The 25,776-nt window shown below is 35.7% G+C and overlaps 2 protein-coding genes and 1 long non-coding RNA gene across 3 annotated transcripts; 2 read left to right on the top strand and 1 right to left on the bottom strand.

Moving 5' to 3' along the window:
• The first annotated feature begins 772 nt into the window (after positions 1-772).
• On the top strand, positions 773-10,736 carry LOC126967899 (uncharacterized). Its single transcript, XR_007730091.1, has 9 exons — positions 773-917; positions 1,003-1,165; positions 2,135-2,341; positions 3,111-3,299; positions 3,901-4,027; positions 6,702-6,900; positions 7,028-7,116; positions 7,392-7,594; positions 9,992-10,736. It is a non-coding gene; the product is annotated as an uncharacterized LOC126967899 (long non-coding RNA).
• Positions 10,737-16,224: 5,488 nt separating this feature from the next.
• On the top strand, positions 16,225-18,552 carry LOC126967889 (uncharacterized). The gene is made up of 2 exons (XM_050812584.1): positions 16,225-16,557; positions 17,767-18,552. The coding sequence occupies exons 1-2, from the start codon at positions 16,290-16,292 to the stop codon at positions 18,465-18,467; spliced, it is 969 nt and encodes a 322-aa protein (XP_050668541.1). The 5' UTR covers positions 16,225-16,289; the 3' UTR covers positions 18,468-18,552.
• On the bottom strand, positions 16,552-18,928 carry LOC126967886 (uncharacterized). Its single transcript, XM_050812580.1, has 2 exons — positions 18,543-18,928; positions 16,552-17,498 (listed from the first exon to the last, which is right to left on the bottom strand). Exons 1-2 carry the CDS (start codon positions 18,812-18,814, stop codon positions 16,571-16,573), a joined length of 1,200 nt encoding a protein of 399 aa, XP_050668537.1. The 5' UTR covers positions 18,815-18,928; the 3' UTR covers positions 16,552-16,570.
• Between the last annotated feature and the right edge of the window lie 6,848 nt (positions 18,929-25,776).

Raw genomic sequence — 25,776 nt, 5'->3', positions numbered from 1 at the left:
TTTATGACCAGTGGGCAGGTTTCAAAGCGAGTGACAGCTGACAAAGCTTTAATTTTGGGGCCAACTATCAGATGGCACTACAGTTTTCTGAAAACGTCTCTTTAAGGAGACTGTCCCACCCCTGATATACGGCTTGGCTTTTGACACAATCCCTTACACAGACTTAAAACATATTCGTCCATAAATTATTATTGGACTTGTGTTTATAATGTAAATTTTAATGTATAAATGTGATTATTATATTTGTAGTTATACTTTAAATTAGTTTCATATTATCTTATTATATATATTCAACTAATATTTATCATTATTACTTATAATTCACGTATAATATATTTCTTATAACGTATATGAGATTTAAATTTTAGTATTATATCATAAAAGTATATATATTCCTCATATACATACGAACCTATATGTATATGAAGAAAATGAAACATGAAGAACACGAAATACTACTTTTATGGGAAATTGTACTATTTATGTTTGAAGATGAAGATTATATAAATACTTAGCATGACTTTGAACAAGCTGTGTAACGTGAAGAATAGAAAAATAAAAATGAAGACTTGGCTCAATGGGCTTTTGACCCCTTTGCCTGTCCAGATCGACGAACAGAACCAAAAAAAAACTCTATGGTTCATCAAATCACACTTATTCTTGAAGCTTGAAAGTTGACTGTTCAATGACATCCGAACGTTCAAACGTTGTCAGTTGTCACTTTAACTGCCACTTGGATAAAATAATAAATTATATCCTCAATGCAATGATCTGATCTCCAAAAATTTAAAATACTGTTTATGTCTGTCTGTTAGTGTTACTCTAATTTTTGTGTGTTGTTGCGAAAAAATGAATAATTACAGTAAGCAATTGGCTCAAGATATTTTCCTTTGCGAACCCGCAGATGATCGAATAAGGTAAAATTTTATTTGAGTTGGGATAAATTTTAATAATAATGTAATATTTACTTATGTTAAATGATATTTTTTTGTTTGAGTACAGAAAAAAAGAGCAGGCCCTCATGAAGATGAAGACCCTCACCTGACGTGGACCTTAAGTGGAAATGCAAACTATTAGGCTTTATCCACATTCTCAGAAATTTGTTTTTGAAACATTAAGATACCATGGGCCAGAATTTAAATTGAAGAGTGCCAGTTTGTATAAGGTGAGTAAAGTAATACAACAATTAAGTATATTTAGAAATTATAAAATTCTTGTAAATCTCACAAAACCAGTGTAAAGCTTCCTTATTATATTTATTTATTTGCAGGATGGTACAAATTTGGTTTTACAAGAGCTTAAAGTATCTCCTATTACCAATCCATATCCAATAGCCATCTTTATCAAAACTTTATAATAATATATAAAGTACTTAACTAATTTTATATTTATCCAAAAATGATGATTAGATAAATTATTAAAAATTGATTAAGGTCAAGGCTAGAACAATCTAAAATGCAATGGCAAATCACACATACATAGACTATATATTACATACATACACTAGATATTATGATTTCTTCCCAAACACACCTTTGCGGTTTTTGGCCTGTTATTTAATAAACTCTAAAATACAAATATAATTTCATAATAAATTAATTTTACAAATGGAGTGTCACTTTTTTAATGTTTGCCTGCCGGTGATTTTCATGTAAATGGTTCAGAGCTGGTAAAAGAAATGTAAAGTGTTCTTATAAAAGAAGAAACTGATTTCGATTGTGGTTGTTATGTGGTATTTGATTTTTTTTTGTTGGTAATAATGAATTCAAAATTAAATTAGTGCAGGTAAAGTCTAAAAGTCTGTAAATAAATGTTAAAGCCAAGTAATTGTCTGTTTATTCTGATATTCAAGTCAGGTTGAGGAATCGGTGCTTATGATCTGTCCAAGTAATAACCTGGGGTTGAACAGGTTATCAACTGTAAAGTAGATCCTGCTGTAATTGGACCCACAACCTGAGAGTTGAACAAGACATACCAAGCTTTACAAACCATACATCACTTGAATGATTGGCTCAGTTGGAAGAGTGCTCGGATTTAATGGATAGGTCTCAGATTCGAGTCGAAATTTGATTCGAAAAAATAAAAAATTGTTTTTGTTAAGCTTATTATTTTAATATTCCGTTTAACATTGCAGGTTCTATTTCTATAACATGAAGCAATGTCGCAGTCAAGCTGGTAGAGTGATGCCAGGTGTTTGCATCCATCTGTACACATCTCATAGATACATGTACCACATCGGCAAGCAGCTGGTCCCGCAGATACACACCCCACGCCCCTGGAACAGCTGCTGTTGAAGTTTAAGATACTGCCTCTCTTTGTGGATATGTGCATAAGGTTCTGGGTGAGTTATTACTATATTCGACTTAAACCTGCGTAAGTAGTAGTAGTTTACAATTGATAGCGGATTTACACAGAAACCAGGCTTGGTATGTTACTGAGCAGCTACTGAGAGATCGCCTGAGATCTATAGAACATACTCAGACTTTACCCATGTACAACTTTGCTTAATGTAAACTTAGCATAATCTTTGATTTCGTTTATAAAGTCATTTGACAACTGAAATTTGCTGAGCTTAAGCTAAGACACTCCAATGCAAAAGTCAATTTCACGTTCTATCACACTTGGCTATGTTTTACTAAAGTTAAGTCAAAGTAGGCTCTATTCATCTTAGCTTTTAAGTCGATGCTGCATTGTGGTTTTATATTATAGTAACATCTTGTTTGCGTTGCCGGCAACTTTCAAGTATGATAGATTTTCATAAGTCAATTCGAAACTCTCATTTTGTTAATTATAAACCAAATATCTCATACTGAGTGTAGTACTCGTATCTTGGATTCAAATCACCACTACATAGGCTGTTCTAAGAATAAAACACTAGCAACACAACACATCATATACAATTTATAAAATTAATTTTTTTTCAAATTTTGCGAGTTTTTATATAATGGACAAACTGAATGTGATATGTGCAGTCCTCACTCCATACCTTCTCAAAAATTATGTACAACTTTCTGATTGTTATCCTGCATTGTAAGTCTTATAAATGTATTATGTGAAGATACAAGTAAAATAATAGATACAGCTATGACATGACATGCTATAACTTACAGCCGCTTAAGCCCGTCTCCAAGACATCGGAGCTCTAGACAAGCACCTGGAACTCACTGCACTAAGTAAACATCTGGCCTTGTTGCCCGTTGACATGAGAAATGGGAAGATGATGCTGTTTGGTGCTATATTCTGTTGTGTTGATTCTACACTTAGTATGGCGGCCTTTCTAAGTCATAAGAGCAAAAAAGGTAAGAAATTTATATTATTTTCCTGTAAAACAGTTATTTGGGTTAATATATAGCATATATATGACACTCACAACAAATGTGGCTTTCTATTTGTAACAGAATTTTCAAAATCGGTTCAGTAGGTCCAGAGATAAAGGCTCATTCCTGTCATTTCTCTGGTTTTGCAAAAGAAAGTTGATGGAGGTGATCACTCAACACCAACTTATTAGTTCTCCTTTTCCATAAAAAAGAATGATTAGCATCTTGAAAATTGAAATGATTTTAGATGAAAAAAAAAAGTATTTAATTATTTCATGAATTTTTCATTGTTTTTATATTATTCAGCTAATCGGGACGGATACAGATGCAACAAATTAAAATTCATGAAAATCGGTTTAGCCATTCTCAAGATATAAGTGTTTGAACAACTATGGTATTGTGTAATATAATATTTAAATTTGAACTAAGTATTTTTATGAGTATCTCACTGATAGGTATTATAAACGCTATAGTTTGTAAGGATTTATAGGTACGAATGTATAAGATGATTCATGGTAATATAAAAGTTATATGTGGCTACTGCAATATACTCCTATAAACTGTGCTTAACGATTTATTTCAGTCAGCAGTTTCATGCAGATTTTGCGATAAGGGTACGCCAGCCCCTGCCTCGTGTACCAGGAGAACATGAAAATCTAAGGGTTTTTATTCACTCTCCCACTTCCAGGTGCCTTTGCTGTTATGATCGGGTAAGACGCCAAAATTACTTCCATGAACTACTAATCCTCATATAACGGTAACATAATTTGTAACTGTCTGGTGAGACATACAGTCTACTGTTACTCACACACTTTGTTAGATGGCCGAGGAGATAGTCCTCGTCCTATAATCGTTTAACACCACTCACACTCACATCGCAAATCACACACCTACAATTTAAGTACATTCAAATAGTTACACATTTATACACATACATTCCCACCTTTTTACAACACACATACATATTATATCACCGCACTCGACGGCGAGTGCGAAGTCTCTTCAAATGTAGAGTACAATATAATATATCTGTTAGTGATCTTCTCTCCATCCAGCCTAGTGAGCAGGCGGTACGAGGTTCGAGCCTCCTTCCGAGACGCCCCGCGCCTGTAAGCTACATTTTCGGCCTCCAAGGCCCCCGCACGGCGTCGCTGTAAAAGCCTTTAGGGCTATCAGCACGGAGGAGGTTTTTGTCGATAGGGGGTGCTTACACCCGAGCCCGACATATGGGCCCGTTTCGGGGTCTTCAATACGTAAATGTATTTTCCTCCTCTCCAAAAAAAAAAAAATGTCACTCCTCCGAAATGGGTCATCATTAGCTATTGTTATATAGAAAATTCCACATTAAAGTGTGAATTCCCACCACAAAGTATCATTACTACCATGAATTACCACTCCTTCAAAATGTTATCACACATTACATCATTAGTTATTATTATATAGAACAATACAGAAAAAGCCCATCAAAGCGTGTTTCCTACCAAAAACTATTATTACTTCCGTAGACTACGTAGGTACTCTTTCGAAAATCGACGTCATTTGTTATTATCCAGTTAGACTTTTTTTTTGAGGGCAGGAAAATACATTTAAGAATTGAAGACCCTGAAAAGGGGCCCATATGTCGGACTCGGATGTCCCCGGGACACCCTTTACCGACTAAAAACCTCCTCTATGCTGTCAGCCCTGGAGGCTTTTACAGCGACAAGGGGCGTGGGCCGTGGAGGCCGCAAAGACTACGCAACAGTCGCTGGGCGTCTCTTATGGAAACTCGAACTTTAGACCAGCTGTGTGGTTGTGGGAATGAGAGAGGATGAAGATGTAATGATGAGAACAACACACTTGCCGGTGAATGCGGTGATGTATTGTGTAATGTATTTATCTATGTGTTTGTTTGTGTGTATGTAGGTAGTGTATATGTTTGTGTGCGTGTATGTACGTGTTTGTGGAGTGTGTCAGTCCGTGTGCGAGTGTGAGTGGAATGAAACAATTACAGGACGAGGACTAACGTCTCGTCGGGTATCAAAACAATGTGTGTGCTTGGTTGTTTCTTATTTGCGGGCAACTGGCCATCGTCAAAGAGAAGAGTGCCAACGGTTTGCTGTGGTTGACCGCGCCTGCGCCTGCGAAGGTGGTGTGTGTGTGTCTGTGTCGGTGTTTGTGTTGGTGTCGCGTTCGCGATAGTGATACCTAGGTAACACTGAAAATGTTTAGAAAATGAAAAACGGCTTAATGTAGAAAGTTGCCAATACCTTTATTGTTTTTCGAAGTAATCTCCGTTCCTCTCTACACATCGTCGCATTCGATGGAACCACTTAGAAAAGCAGTGGGGCCATCCTTCTCAGGGGTCTCTTCTATGGCATTTTCGTACGCTTTCACCGCATCGTCAGGGCTCGTAAAGCGTCGAGTATTTTATCTTTAGTTCTTGGGAATAAATAAAAGTCGCAGGGCGCCAGGTCAGGACTGTATGGCGGATGACTCATGATCTCGACACCTGCCATAGTCAAATATTCAACAGTCAATTTTGAGGAGTGCGCTGAAGCATTGTCGTGGTGAAAGAGGATCCTGCTTCGAGGGCGCTGCTGTCGAATTTTTTCCAAGACAACAGGCAAACAGCGATTGACATACCAGTCTGCAGTAACTGTCCTTCCATCTTCTAGCACAACTGTCGCGAAATGACCTTTCCGACCAAAGAATGAGGCAATCATCTTTTTTCCTTGACTTCTTCCTTTCTTTACCTTAGTTGGCCCTTCTTCGAAAAGAAACGCCCACTGAGCTGATTGTCTTTTGGTTTCGGGTTTATAGCATAATATCCAGCTTTCATCACCTGTGACGATGTCAAATGCAGCATCTGAGTCACCGCCGTTGAACTTATCTAACATTTGGCGACACCAGTCCATGCGAAGGTATTTCTGGTCGTCGGTCAGAGTATTGAGAATCCATCTGGTACAAAGCTTCCTGACGCCTAAATGTTCGTGTAATATTTTTGGAACTTTACTCATACCAATGCCTACCTACCTGCCTGGTCACTCTCTTATCTTCCTCTATCGTTTTTGCGTTTTGAGATTGCTACGTCCAACGTTAAACCAAAATTGTAAATAGTGGCACGAGATGGGGCTTCATTAAGAAATGCTAATCGCAGCCTATCATAGCTTTGTTGTTGAGTAAGCCCACAACGAAAGACATAATAAATCATTGACTGAAAATTTTTTCGCGTTAGGTTCATTTTCACGTGTAACAAGAGTTTTAGATTTGCCGCCAATTCACAAATGAATGCAATATTATACATTAGGTTACCAAAGAGTTCTTAAATTTAAATTCAAAAAAAGTTTTCATTTGCAATGTCTAATAACATAACAATAACTGGCCAGTTTTAAACATTTTCAGTGTTACCCACGTATCATCATCCGGATCTACCGTGACGTGCCGGGGGTGTCTCAATGGGAAAATTAAGACTATGGTGAAGCGGGGTGTATCCACATGCCTTCCTAACCAGGATGTTGGGATGGCTCGGCGCCTTGTCAAAATCTAGTTAGACGCACAAAAAAAGCTAGCATACTGTGGATTCTGATAGCGTTATTATAAGGTGCTTATATCTTTTTAGACCGATTTCGTAAGGAAAACATTTCTTATGTAGCATAAATAGGAGTATAATTAAATATTTTTCCAATATTCTATTTATTTCTTACTTACTTCTAATGTTTGTTTTGCAGGTTATAATCTAGTGGTAGAACTGCATAACGGGACGTTTACAATGTCATTATCAGATGGAGGGATCATGTTTCAACCGGAAAGCCATGAAGTAAGTCGTTACGTTAAGCGACAAATTCTATTCATTTCAATCGTTCTTAGACGTAAATTAAAGTTTGAAACTTTGCTTTATTCATTTAGGTCAAATAATTTCATTTTATTAGGAAAATAAACAGTTATACTGTCTACCATAAGGTTAAAAATATATATCTATTTACCCTTGACAGTTTTTGAGAATTTGATAAAACTCCTGTGATTTTTCTGGTGTTGCAAGTTTTCATTCCATTAAAAAGTACTAGGAATTCATAAGATTTTCTCAATGTACAGGTGGCAGAAATGCTTAAACCTATCGGACAAGAGCTGGTGAACTTATTGCAAGAGAAAATCAACGACACCTCCTGCTGCAGAATTTGCTGCATTACGAGAAAGGGAACAGGATTATTAAAACAATTGTTCTAATTATGACTAAAAACTAGATAAATACACTGCGAAATAGAAGATGTTAACGTTGCGACTAAATATTTACTTTGGTATGAGATATTCTAAGTCCGTCAAACTACTTGTTACTGTATGAGCGTATAGCTTATACTTCTTAAAAATACACTAGTTTTTATTTCAATAAAATCAGTTGAGTAGTTTGGAAGTTACGATAATTTATATGGCGTGGATGGTCTGCGTGTCTTCATAGCACTGCACGCCGCTGTGACACTATACAGCAATTTAAGAGTACTTTAACTTCATACTAGAGCGCCTGAATTGACGCACGCACACATACACACGATTTACACGGCGGCTAAGCAATCTTGGGAAGACAAAACTATTGATTGCCGCGCCGTTTGCCGTCGAGACTGGTCGTTGTCCGTGTTATATTAGCTCCGCCACGCCGACCGCGTCTTCAATTCAAATTCAAATATTTTTATTCAAAATAGGATGTGACATCACTTATAGAAAGTCAAAAAAACTACCACCCCTTCCAAAATGAATGCCTCAGGCCCGAGAAGAATGGGCGAAATATATTCATCAAAAAATATGTTTACAAAGTAATGTTGTACAATTAAACTTATTATTTAATAGCCTGAGCGTGGTGTCGCTCTATTCCCAATCTGTGGTACCATTAAGAAAGTCATTTATGTTATGGTAACCTTTACCACATAAAAGTTTTTTAACAATTCTTTTGAATAACTTAATACTTTTGTTTTGAACATTTTCTGGGATCTTGCTGTAAAAGCATATACATCGCCGCACAAAAGACTTACTAACTCGACTTAGCCGAGTAGTAGAGATTATAAGCTTATGTCTATTCCTGGTATTAACATTATGGTTATGACAGTTTCTAGCAAATTCACTTATGTGCCTATGAGAATTTGTGTAGCAAATCTTTATGTAGCAACCCTACGCTACTGTTCAATTATATTTATTAGAATATTTCGGAAACTATAGTTTATATAGCTATAGGTATACCTCGTGTCCAACATTTACCTATTCATTTTTTTTTATAGAGAACAATTCTATGGTACTCATAACTCGTGCACGACTTCTTAAATCTCAGGGTGAAGGCATTGTCTGATGTGGTCGGGGCCTTATCATCTTACTATGATTATCTTTGATTCTCGTTCTTCGCCTGAGAGACAAGTCTTTCAAATCGAAAGGGAGACTCTCGCTACTGCTTGGTGGTAGGAAGAGGCATCGCCTTGCAAACCTATCTGACATTCAGTACAAAGGTACAGCCCGCCTGAGCTATAAAGGCTCATTAGGTTTGAGGTTTCAGAAACTTTATTTATCTCAAGAATAATTACAACGGACCTGTGCTTTGTAGAGCGCTAGATTGCCGGCTTGAAGTATGCCATGCTTTATTTATGACACCCAGCTTCTTCGAAGCCAATTTGGCTTTGCCCTCCAGATGACCGCGGATTTGTCTTAATTGGAGTGGATTCTCTGAATGTTGCAAAAGTCCACATTAAGCGTGGAGCGGGGTGCCGTAGGGCTACTGCCTAGTTTGTCCTCGGACATGCGCGGTTCCATGCCCTCCCTAGAATACAGAATACTCCTGAGATAAAATCTCTTACAAGGTATAGCTAAGAAAGTCTTACGCATTTATGATATAAATAATTAAGCACATTACGCTGAATAATACACGAGTAAAGTAAACGAAAACGAAAATTCGTAACAACAAAAATTGTTAACAGTCACTTTTATTTTGAATGAATGACATGACACTCAAACCAAAACAAACAAGAGTCGAATATAATATGTTAGAGCAAGACAGCGTTTGCCGCCATTATCTTTAGCGATACATGCCATACATATTCGAGTTTATTAGAGAGTTGCGCCAGGATGATACACAATTCATAATTTAATCGACAATTCCGCTTGCATTTTTTCAATAAACTTTTTCTCTAAACTTTTGCTCGGATACCTGATATTTAAAGATAAGCCTATTACAATTACTTACCATAGTCTTAAAGTATCGTATTTGAGAGGCTTATTCACTCACCACAGATTAAAACACAAAGTAAATACACAGGTCGGTACTCTCATTCATCCCACCATCTTCACTACTCACCTGGTAATTGTAAAGTTGGGATTGCATTTGGAGTAAGTGTTTTTGTCCAAGTGCGATATTTAGTTTCGAAATGGTTATGACAGCTTCTTCTTTTCTCATATAGGTATGACTTTGTTATCCAAAGCCAATATTATGTCTCCTTTCACAGCATAAATCCAAGATCGAAACCTGTCTGGTTCTTTATCAGGGTTAGGGAAACTATGTAATGTAATTTGGCCACCACCTAAAAATTTAAAAATGTATAATTTATTTCCAGAACGACCGATTTTCCGGTGTACTTAAATATTGACTTTGTTTTTTTTAAAATTGCTATCCTACTCTAAGAACAGATAGAAGTCTAGAATACTTACGCTTTACATTTCAGTTAGGAACACAGCAGCTTTTCTCGAACGGCATATTTATGATAACACAGCGTCTGTGATAAGGTCCAAACCTCAAGATTTGCAAAGACAAAGAATCTTAGTTCAAAACACAAGGCAAAGAAATCGGTGTCCGGAAAACGAGGCGTTGGGTCAGAGTGTCGGCGGCGGAGATCTGAGCCCTAAATTCAATGCACAGGTCAGCGAGGGTATAGATAAATCGGCCTCCAGGTGAAAAAGCAGGGTCGTTAAATAGAAAAATCCACAAGAAAAAGCAAAATACCACATTCGCGTCACGTAACGTAAACGGAATTGACAGTTAGCCATGATGCTACCGCTATGTTAACGTATGTTGACATAGCGGCCGTCCGTTCCTCCCATTTTCTCACCAAAATTAATTAAATATGCGATACAATGTGTTCTGTAAATTCAGTTTATCTATTATTTGTAAGTTTTGAAATAAGGAATTGCATCAAACGTCTCGCAAATTTGTCGCTAATGCCATCTAGCGATATAGGAAACTACCACAGAGAACTAATCGGCCTCCATAGAAAACGTCAAAGTATAGAAGTGAAAAGATAGGGTCTTTTGGAGAGAAAACATTCAAAGTAGAAGTTATATCGGTTTTTAACTGAAAAATGTAATTAATTTATTAACATATTATTAACTGTGATTATTTTGTTAAACTTGCTGTTCAATACTATTAGTTTAAGCTTCTAAAATTATAATTCGTTTCTCTGGTTAGCTTGCTTTTTAGCTCCCTAATTCAATTTCAATCCTAAATTATTAATTAATTACATTATTTGAGTAAATGTTAGTTCTGTACCCTCAGATCTTCAACATATTATATAATGTTATGAAAGTCGTATTGAAATGTATTTGTAATTTTATGATACTTTTAATGATAGATATTTTTTGTTTTTATTGTGTATGAGGTGCTTTCTGTGCTGTCTTAATTTTATGATATAATTTAAATGTACGCTTAAATTTAGTAATTTTATTTAAATTCACTACAGACAATAAGGTAAATTAATTTAATAAATCTGTAGTACCTATGCATTGCGTTGTTCCAAGAAATATATATTTGTTTAAATGAGCATTTTATTTCAAGTTGCATTGCGCAAAATTGCTATATGAGACATTATTTAATTCTGCAGATTTAATCACACCACTCCGGGCCAAAAACACCTTAATATAGTCACATAGTAATTGTTAACAGAATATATATTATATAGTATATATTAATGACATGGGTACGATCGAACTATGCTCGGTGTGAATACTCAAAAAAAATGTGGTTTCCCAAAGGACCCCCGCGTAGAAATACTCAACCAAATCATTATGACCAGTATCTCAGTGCGAGCTACTGCTAAGACAGTAGATACCAAATCAAATAAAAATATTATTTTTTTAATTTCGTAGATAAAATGCATTACACTTGAAATATGTCACTTTTTCATAGAGCTCGTTCGGAAGGCAGATTTTCTTAGAGAAGAACGAGCAAGAAACTCTAAGGTTGCTCTTTGTTTTCCTTATTTTCAATTAAATTTTAAAATCATTACAATTACATCATCATCTGGATCATCCAGCACACAGAACCAAAAGTACCGCCCGTTCAAGAGCATGAGAGCATGGACCAGCCGTCGCCTCCCTCGACCATATTTTAGGGATTCAATTTCAATCCTAAATTATTCATTGGGATAGGCATATTTTAGGGAAGGGAACGACCCGCCCACGTCGCCGCCACAAGCAGTGGAATTAAGCGAGCATGACGAATGACGATGCCTGTCACGAGAACTCTACCAAATAAGAAAAGATAATGTTCACCTACTGCAATACTAACTAAAATTATAAAGGTCGTCGCGCAAAAAACAAAATTATTTAGTTTCGGTCCCGCGATTCCTAATGCGTCCTCAGATGCCGCCGCGCTTACCGCTCAGGGCCGCCTCGATACTAGTAATTCTGTTAAGTCGCACACGTGGCATACTCAATTATTATAGTGTACTATCTATGGGCATACTTATGTTGTCTACCATTTATTTCTGCCGCGCCTCACGCCGCACCGCAATCCGCTTTTGGCTGTGGTCAGGGTGGAAGCTGTGTACACTATACATAGTATTTACTGCCCATTCTCTTCTTCCCAGAAGCACACAGCCGGCCCAAGTTTTGAGTCTTCTTAAGAGACGCGCTGTAGCTGTTGTTGCGTAGTAGTTGCGGCCTCCACTGCCCACGTACTGTCTCTGTAAAAGCCTTTGGGGTTACCAGCATTAAGAAGGGTTTTGAAACGGTAATAAGCTAATATTTCAGTGTATCGGGGTAGGGTGGTGACTGGTGCTACATGGGTCTAATAGGTATCATTACGATATGCTTTAGGTAGTTGTGAAATACGAAAAAATTCATATCACTGATGGGCAGATGATGCTGCTTGTCGAAAAACTTTGGACGTATCATGCGCCAAGATAAATAACAGCTGCTACAAATAATCATGCAGGGAAAGTTCTAATGAAAATGGAGAACAGGTAGGAAAGGGAAGCATCATGACAGAAAACATGAGATAGCGGTTTGATTTGAGCTCTGTTATGTAGCTATGATCGTCAACCTACGCTGAGTATAAAGCAAATGATAAAGAATGCCGCTATATTCTTATTTAAGGATTGCGTATGTGCTTGTTCTGTCACTACTATAATAAATTAAGTGAATGCCAAGATCATTATAGTATTATATGCGGCAGTTGAATAAGAAGGGTCAAAAAACGTGGCCACCCACGTGATGTAACGTGTGGGTTGACGCAGTCGCCGCTTAATTAATGGGCGGCAAATGCATTGTATACATATAAAGTCATCCCTGGTGAGTAGTTTTATTTTTACTTCAAGGAATGGCAAGGTACACCCATACAGCCCTCGCGGGAAATTTGAAAATTACAGAATATGTCTAACAGCATTTTCGATAATTATAATAACAAGTTTACTTAGGTTGACCTTAAAATGTTATCCCTAGATTTATGATTTAACTATGGAAATATTATGTATGTAATATAACCTACCATACCTAAACTTGGTTTCGTTGTGTGTGGCACCACAAAAAACTGTGTTTTTTGGCGATATTAAAGTACAACAATGCTTGTTTAGGCGATAGAGTATAGACTTTCAACGACTCAATAAAGTATGTACATATATTCGTGATCGTGGCTGTATGAATGACAAATAAAAGTACAGGAGTAGAAAACATAAATAAATAAGGCATTTATCCTCAACTCTTGACTACAGGATATCTCTAAGTTCAATGTGCCTCTTGGCAAAGACCTCTTCTAGATAACAGTTTCCAATTAACACTGTCCATAGCAATTTGTCTCCAATTACAAGCAACTGCAGTGAGCTTGAGCTCATTATTCCACCCTTTGTGCTCTACTTCTTTTACTGTCTCTGGGGTATGTCACCAATTTCTCCACTTGAGCTGGTCGATTTTTGTCTTTTTTGGCTATTCTGTTTTCTATCCTGCGAAAGCGTATCAAGCTCATTTTAGTTGCTCTTTGACAATATTCTTTTAGTTTCAACTTTTCTCGATGATGTATTGCAAGTTATCAGTTGTCACTTCTTGAGCGATTGATTCATGGCAGAATCGAAATATTGTTAAACTAATTTATTTTTAGATTTCATTACCTCCTACAATGACCAATATCTATTGCAGCCCATATTCTTTTGTTTATTTCCTATATCATTTATAAGTCTAGATAGACAATAAAATGAAAAAAATAGCTAAGAACTAACTTCTATTTTGAGAAATTCACGCACACTAACTCAAAGTGTCATACAAATCACGCACACTAAACTAATATTCCTGGCCTGTTTTAATCGGTTGTCTAACAGCAAGAGACTCTATCTAGACTTATTGATTATCTAAGTTTCTTTCCTTAGTTTATTTTTCTACAAATTCTAATTTACTAGATACTACTACCGCGTCGGAAACAAATGGCGCACTGAGAGAGAAGAAGAGGCGCAAGAAACTCTCCCAGCATTTATTCTTGCGCTCTTTTTAATGAAAGATACAATATTGTACTGTCATTGCTATTACTATAAAATGATCATAATCTAGTCCCAGGCTGTCCAATCTCTTAGATATATGCAGCTGTGGACAATAAATGTTAAGCTATTTTAATGCTTCAGTGAAAAGTGTTTTCAAATCGGATCAACCATTTCGGAGATTAAAATGCACAAATAAATAGACGAAAATTCAAAAAAACTACAACTTTTTGGCCTCAGTTATATCAGCAGTATAATAACTTTTTGTGAGTGAATAATTTTATTATATAATATATAATATAATATATAACATGAGTTGCCCCGTTAATTATTAAGAAAAAGTCGAAAGAAATTTCATTATAGGATATACTTATATTTTTTCGGGTCAAGAAAAAGCATTGCAAACGCAAATATTGATCAAAAAATCATATCTTCAAAATATTGAAAAATCTATTATGATTTCTTCTTCAGGAGTTAAACTTTACCTACTATAATTGGTATTTTTTTATTTAGGTTCAAATGTTGGGATTAAATGCTGTAGTACTATTTAATTGTTTAAATAAAAACTCACTTTCTATGAAGAAAGTGAGTGTTTTATTTATATTTCTTCATACAAACTGAGTTCAGTTTGCCGATGATTGGGTTTACACTCTAGTCAAGTATTCAAATTCATAATCATATCGTAAGTATATCGTATTAAATATATCATTGTCTTGTAACCCATAACACAGGCTATATATTTTAACTTGGGGCAAGATAATTTGTGTAAAAAGTGTGTCAATATTATTATTATTATTATAACATGTAATAGCTTAAGATCATAATCAAATCATTTTAAATCTGTTGGCAGACCTATTAAATTAAAATAAAATTCACGGCAGAAAAAGGCGCCGTTCTTGTATCCATAATCTAGCCGACATACTTTGCAAAAAAGCCTCCAACTGGTAAAAAGTAAGTTTATATTATGAACTAAAATTTTCTGCTGCCTAAGCTATGTCAATTCAATTTCAAATTGACAAACTAGCTGCGTGAATAGGGAATACATTTCAAAAATCTATGTTCTATCAAAAAGATAACATTTAGCAGGATGAAATTTAAACTAAAATTGTAAATGTTTGTAAAATTTTAAGATAACGTGTTATCAGTAATAGGGAAGGTATGATAACGCATTGAAATTTGAAGGCAGAAACTATTATTTAATTAATATAAAAATCAATGACGTTCTTTACATAAACAATCTGTTATGTTTTTAAAGTGATAACCCTCACTATTAGGATTAATACACAAATAAAATTGGATTTTTTTATGAACGCTGCTGAACTCAAAACCACGACCTCTCGCGATCCGTGCGAGTGTTCTTCCAACTGAGCTAACCGTTCCAGTGACGTATCGTCATAAAATCTTGAATGCTTCGTTCAACTTTCAGTTGGAAGAGCACTTGCAGCACACGCGAGAAGTCGTGGGTTCGAGTCCCGCATCGTTCATCAAATTTTATTTGTGTATAATAATATAGCTAAGTAGGTACATAAAATATCCACCCTAAGGCAGCATAGCTTGCTAAATATAAAAATAAAAGCTGCGGTAAACAGATCTGGTCGCAATTTAATATATGTTCGTCATCAATCACTTGCCGTGGACAAAACGATCCGCGCACAGAACTAAACGCGACCGAGCTCAATGGTAATACATCAACCTGAAAATGGAAAAATGGGGTGTCCGATTCAATACCGAGGTACAATCATTTAAACGTGTGTTTTGTAATAAGAATATATATTTTAGGAAATAAGAGCAAAAACTACATTTTTATAACAAATTTTAATACCACCTATTTAAAACTTGATAAACAAGCTAACATATAAATAATTAACAGTAAAATTAAGTAGAAAAATGTAACAAGTCTTAGAATGACACTGACTAATATTTAAACAGTGGGAGGCTCTATTGCACAGGATGCCGGCCAGATTATGGGTACCGTAACCGTGCCGTTACGGCGCGTACACATAGAACATCCGTTTTACAGGTCCGTTTAAACGTATATGTTATTAGCGTATGTAGTTGTATGAGCGAGTTCATACAGAATACAGTATTCCGGATCCAGTAAAAAATACTGATCCGACAAAATAAGCAGCAATCCGTTTTACAGGTCCGTTTAAACGTATATGTTATTAGCGTATGTAGTTGTATGAGCCAGTTCACACAATATTCCGGATCCAGTAATACTATACTAATCCGTTTTATCGGATTGAAACCGCACGAGGCTTTGCACGGGGGTGCGCGGGGTGCGATGTGCTACACACAGCCGCCATTTGCCGGTTTCATTCCTAGAGTAGTGCACGTGTCCAGTGCTATCATAATCATGGCAAGCAAGGCGTTTGAAAAATATGTTGAGCAAGAAGTTTTGATAAATTGTGTTGAAAGTAGACCAGTTCTTTGGGACAAAACACTGGAGATTTATAAAGATAAAATTGCAAAAACCGCAGCTTGGCGCGAAATATGCGGTATTCTAAAGGAGGATTTTGAAGCTATGGAACAAAAAGAAAGACAAGAATTTGGTAAGTATTTATTTTATATTGTAATGGAGACATTGTTTTTTATTTTAAATAGCTTCATTCTGCCAAGAAACTGACCCAGATTCGGACACGAAATAGTTTTCGAATTCCGTTCGAACTGAATTTGCAGTTCGACCACCTCGTAGCGTTTCATCATCAGGTAGGTATCATTGAAATGAAATGCTTCAGATTCGGATGTGTTGCCATCCTTTAAGCCCTCTTTTTCCCTTATAAAGTTGTGTAGAACGGTACATGCCTTAACTATCCATATAGCTGTTGTTTTGTTGACGTCTAGAGGCCGGTGGAATACTCTCCACTTATTAGCAAGAATACCAAATGCACATTCAACGTATCGTCTAGCTCTGGTCAAACGATAGTTATATATTCGCTTATTTACGTCTAAATGCGTCCCGCTAAATGGCCTCATTAAATTTTCGTGTAAACCGAAACCTTCATCGCCGATTATGACGTAGGGAACTCTCGTTTCTGAGCCTGTTATTAATGGGCAAGGTTCTGGTATTTGTAAACTGCCATCTAGCATCATTTTCCAAAATGTCGACTCCTTGAATATTGATGAATCGCATTCTTTTCCATACGACCCAATACTAACATATAGAAAACGATAGTCAGAGTCTACGATCGCTAATAATATGATGGAAAAAAAGTCTTTGTAATTTAGGTACATTGAGCCACTTTTTGCTGGTTTTCGAAGTCTGATGTGTTTACCGTCCACTGCTCCTAAACAGTGGGGAAAATTTGCTTTTGTGTCGAATCCATTTGATATATGCTCCCATTCACTCACTGTTGTAGGAAGTCGCATAAACTCGTCATTCAAGTTGTTCCATATGCATCGTGTAACTTCCTTAATAATGTTGCTTATAGTTGACACACCGACACGAAAGACGTAATGAAGTTCTTGAAATGTACACCCAGACGCTGCATACCTAAAAAAAATAAATTAATCAATCAATCAAATTAAACTGAACTGAACTAAATTATAAAATTACCTAATTAAAATAAATTGATTTAAACATTAGTAATACTTTTTTGCTTCCCATTATTTACTGACCGATTAGTTCTTGCACTGTCAATTTGACTTATCCACTGACCAATATGGTAATTAATTACTGACAAGTCTATTCTACCTTCTTATTCGCCTTTCACTTACTAAGCTATTGACAACCATCTTATATTATTATTTACTTGCTTCAGGAAAATATGTTATAAAAAAATGGAATTCGACTAGAGATGCCTGGATACGAACATTGAGTGAGAAAAAGAAATTGAAGAAATCTGGAGCTGCTGCCTCAAATACCAAGCCTTACAAATATCACAATCAAATGTTATTTTTGAAAAAAGTTGTCACCCCAGGTGATACACACGAGAACGTCCCTGCTAATGACAACATCACGGAAACAGTAGAAAGTAATAAAGACAACGAAGATGAACCTGATCAGATTACGGAACAAAGTGGTAGTGACAGACAAAAGGAAAGACAAAATTTAGCCCCGCCGCAACGCAAGGCAATCAAAAGAAATGTGAATGAAGTAGACGCCAAAATGATTGAATACATGAATGATCAGTTAAAAAAAAGTAAAAATGAGTTTGAAGATCCCAATTTATCGTTCTTCAAAGGTATTTTGCCGCAACTGGCTTCACTTAATGGCGATCAAATTTTAGAATTTCAGTCTGGAGTGATAAACCTTTTACAAAATATTAAAAGTAGAAGATATGGTCAGTCAAACTACGAGTGGCCTCCATATTCACAAAGTTCTAGCACTCCTCACTACCACACCCAAGGTTATTTTAGTAGGCCACATCATCTTGACTCTACACCATCAGTAGAAGGTTCGCCATCAGTAGAATCTACATTCAGCCAGGAGTCAGACTTGCCAGATCTGTCTATGTTTTGAAATAAATCTTCATTTTTGTAAACCTTTTTGTCATTTTAAATTTTAATTGATAATAACAAAAATTAAAGTTCTTACCTTAAAAATATCGCTAGTTTTACTTCAGGGCACAAGCTTTTCCTCCAGTTTGTGTCTTTCTTTTTTAAATCCTTTTCTAATCGTTTAAGAAGGTCATCAAAAGTAGACGTCGTCATTCGGAAATAAGTAAAAAATTTAGATTCGTCTTCTTTCAGCTGACGCACAACAGCACCACGACAAAATCTTTGCCTTAATAGTGGATGTATCCAATAACGCCGGGGCTTCCTCCGCCGCAGACGACGATAGTACCAATACAACACGACAACGTCCATTCTCGTAGAAAGTAGGCGATACACTGAAGAACGAAAGTCCAGTAGCGTCGGATCTGTTAAAATCGGTCCTGTAAATGCTGTGTGAATATTACCTCCAGTAACGACGGATCAGTTAAAAAGGATCCTGTAAAACGGATGTTCTATGTGTACGCGCCCTGAGGCAGTAATGTGTAGGCATTATTGTGTTTCGGTGTGAACGTCCTGCTAGACTAAACACTTATTTAGGCTCGACTCGAGTAAGGGGACTCACCAATTGAGCAAAGTGTTGTATTTTGGAATATTAAGCTCGCCTTAATGAAGTTTTTTACTTCTCTTATATGGTCTTATCCACATCTGCAATAGGTATACCAGATGCACGTAATAATGTCATATTGGTTTTGGAATTAACTTTATATTATTTATCCAGCCGATATTAATTACATCTTCGTGCTGTACAGATGGGTTGATGGTAATTGATATGCCCTGCTCATAACAATGCAAAACTGCTCAGGATTTTTCAAAAACCTCGAAAAGCGGCACTACAATTGCGCTCGTCACCTTGAGACATAATATGTTATGTCTCATTTGCCCAGTAATTTCACTAGCTACGGCGCCCTTCTGACCGAAATACAGTAATGTTTACACATTACTACTTCACGGTAGAAATAGGCGCCGTTGTGGTACCCATAATCTAGCCGGCATCCTGTGCAAAGAGGCCTCCCACTGGTATTTGTTGCCTCGGAGGTGCTATTTGCTGTAGACAGATCTTTTACTGTTTTATTTAAATGTGTAACACTCGGATTAATCAAAGAAAATACTACCTCAATCTATTTATTAGAAACAATGTCATGTAAAACAGAAATCTCAATAGAGTATAAAAAGGCGGGGAGATTACCCGCACACGATAGTGTGTTAGCCGTAAAACGCACGTGTCTCGTCCATCTACATGTGTATACACTTTGATAACCAACTTTTGGGTCGGAACTCGGATAGTATCGTCCGAGTTTTGTGTGTAGAGCAACTTGTGGATACGACTTCTGATTTAATACGCTTTATTCTGTTAAACGAGCAAACAATTAATAGTTTTTAGAAAAAAATTGTAGTGGTGTACTCTAATGTATACTTCAGAAGTCCTTGTATTCGAATATTTTATGCATTATTCTATGGAAATACATCATACATCGCATGTTAGATCATTTATACGTCTAGATAGCCTATGACAGCTGTGAAAACGTCGAAAAAAATAAATTTAGAACTAACCTCTATATTGTGCAATTCACGCACACTAACACGGTGTCATACAAATTGCGGTTGTAAGACGAAGCTTGTCACGCACACAAAATTAATATAGCCTGTTTTTATCGGTTGTTAACAGCAAGATACTCTATCTAGACGTATAAATTATTATAGCTTATAGCTTAAAAGTAGTAGTTAAATATACAGAAATACACGATAAATAGTGAATGTTTGCAGCAATTTCTCAAATGTTATAATTATTACCGTAGTTTTAATAGTATTTTAGCTTAGTTTGAAAAACTGCAATTAAACTATTGCTCCAATTCCATTCCATTCGTAAGTTCCGTTAATGTCATCTAGTGTCAAGTAGCAACATCATGTTGAATTGGTCGATGTTGCTTTTGAGTAAGCATGACGCATAACAGATGGCGCTGTAAATGAAAAAATGTGTGATCCACTAAAATGCTGCTGATTTTAAGTAACACACGAACATAGACGAACACAGTAACAACGATTATATTATTGAGATAATATATGATCTACTATTTCTTATTGATTTCTATAGTTGCGTATTAATGATATAAGTGCAATAAGCTCGTGCAGTATTTAATTTATTTATACGTAATTTTACTATAAGTATGTACAAAGTTAGTTTTTCAGTAAAATGACAAATTTATTTCATTTGAATCCATACAAAATTTCTCTAGTCCCAGTTTCAGCTATTTCAAATCGCATCACGTAGGGGCCGACGCGTAATTGGCGCCATTTACCGTCCCTGGCCGATGCTTCGTTACTCGTTTTTGGCCTACGTCCGCTGAAAACCAATATCTCGGCACCAATTTAGGTTTCGCAAGGGTTAGCTACAATAGATTGTGTTTTAGAGAGTACCTAAAGTATATTATATTACCCATATTATATCAGTTTGCAATAATTAAATACTTTATTACGACTCCAAAAATTACATTAATCGTAACTAGAATTAGGTTCAATAATTAGATTGTATAAAAGTATGCAATTATTCTTATACTTTTTACTGCATATTATCTTATCTATTATCTATTGTTCTGAAATAGTGTTTTTGAAGTCGGTTGTTTTTTTGTTAAAATTTTTAAATCATAAAGTATTAAAGTCGGTTAAAGTGTTGAAGTCGGTTAAAAATCATTTTTTAAATGATCTCTCTTTTGTGAATTTATATCAATCACCATCTGAAGACTACAAGCGAAACATGACTATACAAAGAATAGTCCAAATATTGACATTAATTTTGATAGTATTAACAACATTAAAATAAAGCTCATAAAAGGTGACATATCTACAGCCTCAGAATATAATACTTAGGTAATCTTAAGTAATAAATTGATCGGAATATAGCATTCACAGAATAGATTTCTCCTTACTCATAAGTTTTGTAACACAAATCATGCTGTAATCATGATTACCTTTAATTGTTGGAAAATTTAGATTTTATAATTTATGCAATGCACTGTAACTACTGTTTCTTATGTTGATGATCCATTTAATTAATAAATAAAAAAAACAGACTTGCTGCAGAAAACAGGGAAGAGGTTTTTATTCATTATTTTATAGTTAACATGAGCAGGAGAATTATATTATATGGACGGAATTGAGAGGCTAAGCCAATCTCAAATTCACTGGAAATAATCAATCAAAAATAAAAATCATCAAAATCGGTGGGATCATTTTTGGAATCCAAGGTGGCCACCGCTCAAAATTCGTCCTCGAAACCCTCTAGAACCTCGGATACGGTATCCATATTGCTCAAATCATAATTTTGTGCGGAGGCCATCTTTGAATTCAAAAATGATCACAGAATCGTTCTCTGCACCCTCGAGAATCTTGGACACGATACCCATATTGTTGAAATCATAATTTTGCGCGGCGGCCATCTTGGATTTCAAAAATGATCCCAAATTAGTTCTCTGCACCTTCGAGAATCTCGGATACGATATCCATAATGTTGAAATCATAATTTTTCGCGTAATATAATATTTCTCTCATACGTCGATAAAAAAGATTTACTTCAAAAATGCATAAAAAATATTATCTCAGTAATTCCGTACTCTAGCACAACTGTAAGTTTAAAAAAATATTACGCGGTTCATTCTGGGTCGGCGGTCGTTGACCCGCATCGCTCGGTTCGTTCTCAGCCATGCCCGACGCCCGTGTCCATGCGTACCTATCGAATCTAACGTTCGCGCAATTTTTACCTAAAGTGTTGGGAAAACCTCGCCTTAACTTGAATTTCTTTACTAGTTGTTGTAGTTGAAAAACACTGCGATGCACCTACATATAGGAACATAAAAAATATAACATGAACTTCTTATTTACATTTAACTGCTGACCCAGCAAACTTTGTATTGCCGATATTAAAATCGCGATACAAAAGTAACTGTTGATCGTAGATGTGTGAATATTTGAAGTAGTATGTATTTTTTAACGCTGACTCATAATCAAATAAATTTAAAAAAAATGGCGTGGACCACCCTTAACATTTAGGGGGATCAAAAATAGATGTTCTCCGATTCTCAGACCTACCCCATATGCACTCAAAATTTCATGAGAATCGGTCAAGCCGTTTCGAAGGAGTTTAACTACAAACACCGCGACATGAGAATTTTATATATTAGATATACCTAATATTTTTGTTTTAAGCTTGGTCTAAGTAGGTTCATTAGTTTCTTGTATTATTTAACAGATTTTTTAATCATTTTTATATACATATCTTTACATATATTTCTTGTGTGCGTGTGTATGTCACTAAACTCCTCCTAGACAGCTGAACCGATTCTAATGAAACTTTCTGTGTCTTCGAGGAGTGTTAGGAGGAGTTCACTAACATACACATGAGCAGGAAATGTTATATTACGCGCAAAATTATGATTTCAACATTATGGATATCGTATCCGAGATTCTCGAAGGTGCAGAGAACTAATTTGGGATCATTTTTGTAATCTAAGATGGCCGCCGCGCAAAATTATGATTTCAACAATATGGGTATCGTATCCGAGGTTCTCGAGGGTGCAGAGAACGAATTTAGTATCATTTGTGAAATCCAAGTTGGCCGCTGCGCAAAAATATGATTTCAACAATATGGGTATCGTGTCCAAGATTCTCGAGGGTGCAGAGAACGAATTTGAAATCATTTTTGAAATCCAAGTTGGCCGCTGCGCAAAAATATGATTTCAACAATATGGGTATCGTGCCGCGGTTCTCGAAGGTGCAGAGAACGATTTTGGGATCATTTTTGGAATCCAAGATGGCCACCGCTCAAAATTCGTCCTCGACACCCTCGAGAACCTCGGATACGGTATCCATATTGCTCAAATCATAATTTTGTGCGGAGGCCATCTTTGAATTCAAAATGATCACAGAATCGTTCTCTGCACCCTCGAGAACCTCGGACACGATATCCATATTGCTGAAATCATAATTTTGTGCGACGGCCATCTTGGATTTCAAAAATGATCACAAAATCGTTCTCTGCACCCTCGAGAACCTAGGACACGATATCCACATTGCTGAAATCATAATTTTGTGCGGCGGCCATCTTGGATTTCAAAAATGATCACAAAATCGTTATCTGCAACCTCGAGAACCTCGGACACGATATCCATATTGCTGAAATCATAATTTTGTGCGGCGGCCATCTTGGATTTCAAAAATGATCCCAAAATCGTTCTCTGCACCCTCGAGAACCTCGAACACGATATCCATATTACTGAAATCATAATTTTGTGCGGCGGCCATCTTGGATTTCAAAAATGATCACAAAATCGTTATCTGCACCCTCGAGAACCTCGGACACGATATACATATTGCTGAAATCATAATTTTGGGCGGCGGTCATCTTGGATTTATCTAACATCCCTAAAGTACATATATACAAAAATCCCGCGTGGCATAATATTCAAAATAATATTACGTTAATTTTATTGTAGTACTTTCCGACTTACATTTACCTATATATTTCAACAAATACGTTGTCGCATCATCATTATTTATTTACTATGATTCCCGCTTTGTACTTGTTTGCTAAAATCTTACGTAATGTGAGCCCGAGAGACACGAACAAAGTACCTTCCTTGACAGTGGTCACGGGCGTACTGCTGGCTTGAGCGTGCATGCAACTAAGGCCTCGCGTTTGGTTTATTACGAAAAAAAATAATATAAAATAATTCATAAAGCGTATTGATAAATCCCACAGTGAAAACTTATAAATACTAATAACCTATCGAATAAAATAAGTTTTGGGTTTATAGCTATCATAGTTTTATTATAATATAAACAATTCAAATAAAAAAGACTATTTTTCAAAAAATAAATCTATCGAGATTTTTTTCGTAATCGTGTTTTGTGCTAAATTGATAATATTCAAACTGGCCAAATGTGAATTGGACTTGTGTACTAAAGCGGTTTTCAGGTCCTAAACATTCCACATGTAGGTACTATCGTAATTCTTGGATACAAGAAGCACAGATATTGACAAACCGTGTAAAAATAATATACATATAATAAAAGCAATTAATTTAGCGTTTTTAAGCTTTTCATTTATATGTATTGATACATGCCCAGTATAAAGTACTTTTTCGTTTACTTCCTAAGCTCTAAGAGTAATATAGTTGTCATGATTAAGATTTAAGATTCACCTATTCACCACAAACTCCTCCGGAGGTATCCCGAAAAAGCTACATTATCACGTAGACCCAGATTCATTCAGTGAGGGCGAATAAATCAAGGCGAAAGGCAAATCCGCCGATAAATTGTGCCCCAATCCTGGTCATCGTCACCCGAACCCGCTTTAGCGCTAATACGCAGCGGACCTTTCCGCTAAATAAATCCCTTATCTGCATACGGCAAACCTTTCTAGGGTCCGGCTTAATAAATTCAGGTTGGGTTTTCAAACTTCTAAAGGGATATATATAGAGCTGCTCATAATTAAGTTTTAATTTCCTTTTACTTTCAAGTCTAAGTATGCATATTCAGCTAAACAAATAAAAAAAGTTAAATTAAAATAAAATATTGATTCCCTGTTATTCATTTTTATAACAACAATAAATCTACTTGTAACTAACTAATACTTAGAAGTTGTACGTAATGATCACTTTTCTATACTATAAATAAAGATTGGAACATTAAGAAGTCCTTTTCTTTGTACCTAATTAACGAATCCAGACATATAAAATAATTGTATCTAACCGACTTCAAAAGGAGGAGGTTCTTAATTCGATCGGTATTTTTTTAGTCATGTACACCGATAACCCTGAGATTTATTATCCGATTTAAGTAATTCTTCTTTAATTCGATGCGGAATAGATATTATAACAGTACTACTGTTAGATACATTTGGCTTGGCACCGACTGAAAACCTATTCATATGTAACACATACGAATAATAGTATTTTATTAATATTAAAGGTAAAGTTCTGCATAAGATGTGTATTAAATTAATTTTTATTAAGTTATTTTATAGTTTTTAGTTTTTGAAGTCGGTTTTTTTAAACGTATTTTTTTTATTTCATAGTTACATACACCAATTAATATTGTATGTACTAACTACTCTGTGAGTGTCTGGAAATTATACATACACACAATTATTTATATAATTAAGACATGTCTTGAAGTTGAAGTCAACAATTGGAGGCGAAATTCCACGTAATAAAAAGAAAGCAAACGACCTATTTGATTTATTGTAAATGTAGTATTAATCTAATACATAAAATTCTCAT

The sequence above is a fragment of the Leptidea sinapis genome, chromosome 14, assembly GCF_905404315.1.
Source record: "Leptidea sinapis chromosome 14, ilLepSina1.1, whole genome shotgun sequence".
Lineage (NCBI taxonomy): Eukaryota > Metazoa > Arthropoda > Insecta > Lepidoptera > Pieridae > Leptidea > Leptidea sinapis.
This window is presented reverse-complemented; position numbering and strand designations above follow the sequence as displayed.